This window comes from Galeopterus variegatus, unplaced genomic scaffold, assembly GCF_000696425.1.
Source record: "Galeopterus variegatus unplaced genomic scaffold, G_variegatus-3.0.2 Scaffold18366, whole genome shotgun sequence".
Lineage (NCBI taxonomy): Eukaryota > Metazoa > Chordata > Mammalia > Dermoptera > Cynocephalidae > Galeopterus > Galeopterus variegatus.
The window spans coordinates 1,746-8,721 of record NW_007744477.1 but is presented as its reverse complement, the minus strand read 5'-3'; the positions used below and the strand labels follow the sequence as shown (position 1 = coordinate 8,721).

At 54.8% G+C, this 6,976-nt stretch overlaps 1 protein-coding gene across 1 annotated transcript in view; it reads left to right on the top strand.

Annotated features, from left to right (window-relative positions):
- Nucleotides 1–497: 497 nt before the first annotated feature.
- The window catches only part of LOC103582886 (protocadherin-8-like), a gene marked incomplete at its 5' end in the record, with an annotated part of 7,406 nt that continues 927 nt past the window's right edge, over nt 498–6,976 (top strand). Inside the window, 2 exons of the mRNA XM_008564356.1 lie at nt 498–626; nt 1,271–1,333. Coding sequence (XP_008562578.1) covers nt 498–626; nt 1,271–1,333 — 192 coding nt within the window. The remainder of the gene's footprint in view (nt 627–1,270; nt 1,334–6,976) is intronic.

Below are 6,976 nucleotides of genomic sequence, written 5' to 3'. Positions count from 1 at the left end.
GCAGGGATGGGGGTCCCAAAGTAACACCCTTCTTTGGCCAAAGGGCCTTTCTCCTAAGGAGTCCCTACCCTGGTCAGCTCCCTGCTGCCCTGGGATGAATGGGGGTAGGAAATGGGCCCCTCGATGAACACAGCAAAGAAGCTAAGGACAGCACCATCTCTACCCTGTGACAGTCATCCCAGCCACCAGACATCAGCATAGTGGGTCGGTCTGGGGTCAGGAGAGCCAGTGCTAACCCAGCCCTGTTTGTGGCATTGGATAAACCACCTCCCTCTGGGCCTTGGGGACCCTGTTTATGTTTCCCAGCATAGCTCAGAAGTCACTGTAGGTTCTTAGAATTCCTGAGCTTCCTCTTACTAAGCCCTTCCCTGCAGGAGTGCAGGAGCACACGTGAATGTGTGTGTGTACGTGTGTGTCACATGTCATATGTCTCTGTGTGTGTATGTGTGTGTCCACCCATCATTTAACCTAAGGCTGTGTACCATTTGCTCTCTAAGGATCAAGACAAGACCAGGCCTCTGTCCACCCTGGCCAACTTGGCCATCATCATCACAGACGTCCAGGACACGGACCCCATCTTCATCAACCTGCCTTACAGCACCAACATCTATGAGCATTCTCCTCCGGTAAGAGCCTCATGGGCCCTGTGGGACTTCCCTCAAAGCTTCTGTTGGGGAGGGGGCCCTGGTGGTGGGATGGGCTCCTCCTTGGTGTTTCCTACCCCCCAGTCTCTCTGAATGGCATGGTAGGTGGCCTAGCACAGTGAAAACCCCAACCCCTCTTCACAGCAAATTCCATCACCTCACCCTCTCACTTCATCCCCAGAGGGCTCCAAGTGGCAAACAGCAAAGACTTGCTGGGCAAGTAAAGGAGAGCAGTTCAGAAAGATTGGCGTGGAGTGACGGGGATGCCCATGGAAAATCTAACCTGGGCTGGAGAGTGGGTTTGGACTCAGACAGGCTCAAAAAAACCTCACTGTGGTTCAACCGTGTGCCCCACTGGTCAATCTGCTTCTCTCAGCCAGCCAACACTGCCCAAGGTGCCAGCAACTTGCCCTCTGCTCCAAGAGCCCTCTTAGGCCCTGGCTATTCCCTGAGAGTCACAGCTCCAGCTGCCCCCACCAACTGCTCAGCCTTTGGGTTTCTCGAGTTCAGGTTTTCAAGAGAGGCTCCTGATTTTGTGCCATGACACAAGGTAGTAGGTTGTAGCCAGCCTGCTGCCTGCCCTTGGGCCATGTGTCCACCCCTGGCCAATCAGCTATGATTGACAGGACACGGACCCCATCTTCATCAACCTGCCTTACAGCACCAACATCTATGAGCATTCTCCTCCGGTAAGAGCCTCATGGGCCCTGTGGGACTTCCCTCAAAGCTTCTGTTGGGGAGGGGGCCCTGGTGGTGGGATGGGCTCCTCCTTGGTGTTTCCTACCCCCCAGTCTCTCTGCATGGCATGGTAGGTGGCCTAGCACAGTGAAAACCCCAACCCCTCTTCACAGCACATTCCGTCACCTCACCCTCTCACTTCATCCCCAGAGGGCTCCAAGTGGCAAACGGCAAAGACTTGCTGGGTAAATAAAGGGGAGCAGTTCAGAAAGATTGGCGTGGAGTGACGGGGATGCCCATGGAAAATCTAGCCTGGGCTGGAGAGTGGGTTTGGACTCAGACAGGCTCAAAAAAACCTCAGTGTGGTTCAGCCATGTGTCCCACTGGTCAATCTGCCTCTGTCAACCACCCAACACTGCCCAAGGTGCCAGCAGCTTGCCCTCCACTCCAAGGGCCCTCTTAGGCCCTGGCTATTCCCTGAGAGTCACAGCTCCAGCTGCCCCCACCAACTGCTCAGCCTTTGGGTTTCTCAAGTTCAGGTTTTCAAGATAGGCTCCTGATTTTGTGCCATGACACAAGGTAGTAGGTTGCAGCCAGCCTGCTGCCTGCCCTTGGGCCATGTGTCCACCCCTGGCCAATCAGCTATGATTGGGCATCTTAGACAACAAAACATGCCACTGCCCACTCCGCAGGGGCTGTGGTGGGGCAGCTTTGCTTAGCCGTGGGCCAGGCAGGCAATGATGGGCATCCTTGTCTGGCGACCATCTGTGCTTTGGGGCAAACTAGCATGAAACACTCCCTCTGGGCTAATAAATTAGAAAAAGGTGCTCCTCTGGGCAAACACAACCCCCAAACATGCAGTTTAGGCAACAGCGTTTGTGGAAAGAAAAATGTGCCCTTTCTTTGAGGGAACTTAGTGTGCTTAGAGGAAGGACACACAGCTATGAAGGCAAAGTGGGGCAGCCACCTGAGGCTGCTGGGCATTCAGGGCCCCACTGCACATCTGCACAGGCTCACAGAATCCAGCATGAGTGACAGGCAGCCTTCCCTTAGCTGGGATGCAGACCATGCTCCTAGGCCACCACAGGCCAGAGAGGCCTGACCCACAGTTTGGAGACGATGGCCGTCCTGACCATTGGCATCTTGATTTGGCCACTTAGCCAAAGTACTAAGCTCCTGTCTCCAGATATGTGGGGCTAGCACTGGCCACTTCCTTCTTGGGACCAGCTGTGGACCGGGGGATCTAACAAGCATGGTGTTTTTCAGCATGCTACTGCGGGTGTTTGAAGCTTCTTTGGGAGCAGAGGGACACCTCAGTGCCCCCACCCCAGCTTCCTCTTTCTTGGCATTCTGTGGACAGCAGGAGCCCCAGCTTTTGAGACTGAAGACTATCCTTGCTCAGCCCAGCTCACTTCATCTCCCATGACTTCCCAGACCCTCTTGTCTCTGCCCCCACTCCTCCTTTGCCAAGCCAGCATGTTCTCAGCATCAGGTCAGACTGGTGTGCTATTTCCAGGCGAGGCAGGGCCCACAATCTTCCCCCCAGCCCAGACGCCTCCTGGATGCTCAGCTCTCGAACAAGTTGCTCAAGCCCAGCTTCCCTGCTGCACTGGAAGCCTAGCTCAGCAGGGACTGCTGTGGGCACAGCACATACAGGTGCTCGGGAAGAGTTTGTGGAATGGATGAATGAATAAGCGAACAAATGCCCTGGGCAGACCAGCACTCTCACCATCCTGCCATCCTCTTCACCCCCCGTGCCAACCCAAAGTCCATCCACACATTAGTTCCCAGCTCCCTCCCCACCTTAGGATTTTTCTCCTGGCTTCTTCCCCACCAGTTCCAGAGATGACAGCCCCTCTCCTACAACCCTGGTAGAATTGACTGCCGGTATGCTGCATAATTTACCACTTAGTTATGTGTAGTTTCACCTGTAATGTTCACCTGTGTATGTCACTTTTGAGCCCCTGGCAATCAAGATACCTGAGTCTCTGGGACCTCCTGCCAGGCTTCCTTTGGGGTGCTCAACTAAGGCTTCCTTTGGGTCTTGGGGCATTGTACCCCAGGCTGAGTGCAGAGATGCCCAAAGCCAACTTGATTGACATGCGGGATATGGTGGCCTCAGAGCAGAGGATCTCAGAGAAGTCCTTGCACCACCATTCACTTGCCCTGGCCAGATTACACAACCTCCTGACCACTTCCTGACTGGGAAAGTGGGGCTGATAGTGTCCACTGCAGTGCCTCCCTACTTCAGGGCTTTGAGGATTGGATGTAATGCGTATAAAGCACCCAGCAAGTGCTGGCAATTAGCAGACATTAAACCAGTGGTCAGTGGCTTGGTCAGTCAGTCAGAGCGGTCCGATTGGGTTGGGGCTCCTGGCTTCAGCTTCATCTCAGAGTGGCAATAGTTGGCAAGAGGGGTGTTCTCCACATGAGTGTCCTCTGAGACCCTCCAGCTGACAAGACATTCTCTAGCATCCCTGTATCTAGCAGAGCAGCACTAAATTAAACTATTACATGTTTTGTGTCACATCTGCAGATTTCTGAGTCTGTCCATTCATTCATTCTACACTTCATCCTTTTACTCATCCATCAGTCACTTATTAGGCCCCTACTGCATGCAGGGCCCTGTGCTAAGCCACACCCTCCCCTCTCCAGATGGTTCCTTGGACTCCTGTTAGAGCGGCTCCTGCACTTGAGCAAGCTGGATTCTCACCTGCCTTTGCTCCTGCTCTCCTTCCTTATGCTCAGTTTCATGGCATCTGATTCTCTCTCTCGGGTGCAGGGATCTTGACGTCTCTTTGCCTTGCCTGCATTGTCCCTCTGCCCCTGTGAGGGCACTAAGGCCAGTCCCTGGAGACTGCTGGCCCCCAATCTGGGAGGGGCAGGTCTGAGCCCCACCGCTTGGGTCATGACCGGGCTGGGGAAGCCAGGCCAGGCAGTGAGTGGGGGTTTCAGCCTCTCCCAGCTGCTGGCCTGGCTCCCCTACCCAGCACCTACAGAATCATCCTCCGTGTCCTCATACCTCTGCCCTTCCTCCCATTTCCATGCTTGAAAGGAGTTCTCCAGTTCCCCTGACTCTTGCCAGCTTTTCTCCTACACACTGATTCCCATACATTCCAAGCCTGATTTTTCCAGGCTTCGAATCAGTTTCCATGCCCTGATCTGGGCCCTCCATGTCCCTTTACAGTGTGGAATCCGGATTTAATGCACTAATGCCCAGGCCAGGCCAGGGCTAAGATGCACTGTGGCCTGTGCAGCCTCCCAAGCCAGAGAACCCAGGTGTCCCCTATTCCTGGCCTTGCCTTCGCTGCCCCAGGGCCCCCATTGAGACCCTTCCCCACTCTCACCCAGTCCCCCTCTTTATCTGCAGCTCCCAGCATGTTGCCTCCCTCTATCAGTGTATCATGCTAGCATGCCTCATCTAAAGTGTATATATTACCTAATAAAATCCTTCTTATTTGGGATTATTGCATCAGATTTTAATTTCCTCACTCGAGCAGTAGCATGTCGGCCTGCCCGTCAGTGAAGGACTGATAGAAGGTGAAAAGAGCGGATAAACTGCACAAATTACTGCCAGCCGATGCCTATCAGCCCTTTGACTGGAATTGACTGGAATTAAGGACTGAGAAATAGGATTTTCTGCCTCAGAATCTGCTGTGGCAGCTCTCGTCGGAAGTCCCCTTCACCCCCCACCAGCCTCCTCCCCGCACAGGCGTGCCTCCCACTCCCGAAGCAAAAGGCATGTCCACCTTCAAAGTCCTTAATCCCATCATGAAGTGGAGGAGGGGGTCCCAGCCGAGCTGGTGGGGAAGGAGGTGGACCATGGACCCCTGAGGCCAGGTACAGCCCAGTCAGGCCCCCACTCCAGCTGCTCTCCCAGTGAGGGTTACTTTGGAAGGGGACACGCCGCAAAGGGGAGAGACATGGTCCCTTCTAGAGAAGTCCCAGCCTCTCTGGACTATGCTCCCACTTCTCTACCGGTACCCAGGCCTCATGGGCTGGGGCTGCCTTGGCACATGCGCTGGGCACAGAGGGCAATGGGGCCCACCCAGGCCACCCCCAACAAAGCCCTTCACTCCCCAACCATCCCTACCCCACCCACTCACTGACCTTATGCAAATCCCTTGACCCTCTGAGCCGCAGTTTCCTCATATTTACCTCTACTGAGGGGTTGTGGGAGGGCGTATATATAGCCCTACTGTAGGAAAAAGGGAGAGAGAGAACCTGTGTTGGGTGCCCAGCACAGTTCTTGGCACATAGCAGGTGCTCAACTAATGCTAGCTCTTCCCAGTAGGCTGTTAGAGGTTCTTGTAATGCACAGAAAGCTCCTTACCTCTAGGGTGGAGATTACAAATCTGGAGATTATGATCTGGGGTGTTGGGGGGTCTGAGTTGGCTGAAATTGTTTGGAAACATCACATGTATGTGCACTGTCTGGGAAGAGGCAGTCACTTTTACAGCATTTGCTCTGTGCCAAGTGCTCTTCTGAGTGCTTTACATATATCAACTGCTGGGGAGTGGGCACTGTTATTATGCCCATTTTATAGGTGGGGAAAGCAAGGCAGCGAGAGGTTAAAAGGATCAAATGCAGGCAGTCGGGCAACCCTTAACCACCTTGCTGTACTCCTTTTCCTATCACAAGGAGTAGGGACCCTGCGGGCCTGTGCACCGTTAGCCTCTCTAGGGAGAGCCTCATTTCCAAGAAGGCCTCCTACTCCCCATGATGTAGGTTCCCATGAAGGGAAGAAGCCCGAGGCAGGCTGGGCCCTGTCTCCAGCCCTCCAGCCGGACCTGGGCCTGCCCACCTGCTCTCCTGGCTGCGCCCTGGCACATAGCCCAGCCGGCGGGGGTCGCCCCCTGGAGAACCACCGCAGGCAGAGTGCCCTCACTGGCGGGCCCGGCTCTGGGCCAGGTCAGGCGGCACTACCCCATACCCTCGTCTTTGAAATAAGTTTCAGCATATTGAAAAGATAATCACTGAAACTCTGCAACAAGAGCCGTGAGTTCCGAAGAGCCCCCATTCCTCCCTGTTAATTCCTTCTCATAACATTTCCAGTCTTCCTGGCTGCACTTGTATTAAAAGCTCAGGGCTTTATTAAAAGTGGATTTATTTACCCAAAAAGAGATGAAACCCCAAACTTTGTCAGGAGCCTGTCAGAGCTCGCTTGGTGGAAGCTCGGGCATGACTCTTGCTATGGGGAGAGAGCCCCTTGTCCTCCTGTCTTGGGGGGCCAGATGCTCTCCTCTGAGCCTCACCCACCTTGAAGGACCCTGGGTAGCCCAGGGCAGGAATGCCCACAGCAGGGTGCAGGGGGAATGCTCCTAGGGCTCTGAGGAATGAGGGCCCTTTGGCTACCAGGTCCCCTCTTTGCACAAGCCAGCACTGGCCCCCTCATCCTGCACTCCTTCTCCCTGTCCTGTGCCTGGCACGTGTGGCTGCACTGGGATGTGTATTGTTTAATGACTCTCTGGAATGGCACTCTGATAGGCACTGGGCCTTGTTACCCTGGCAGGCCTGTCCCTGCCTCAGCAGCCCAGGGCGCCCAGGGACCCTCATGCTGGGACACATGGGGGGCATAGCCAGGATGGGGCTGTATCAGAGTGAGCTGTCCTCATGTCTAGAAAGCCCTTTCTGGCAGCTGGAGCCTCAGGCCA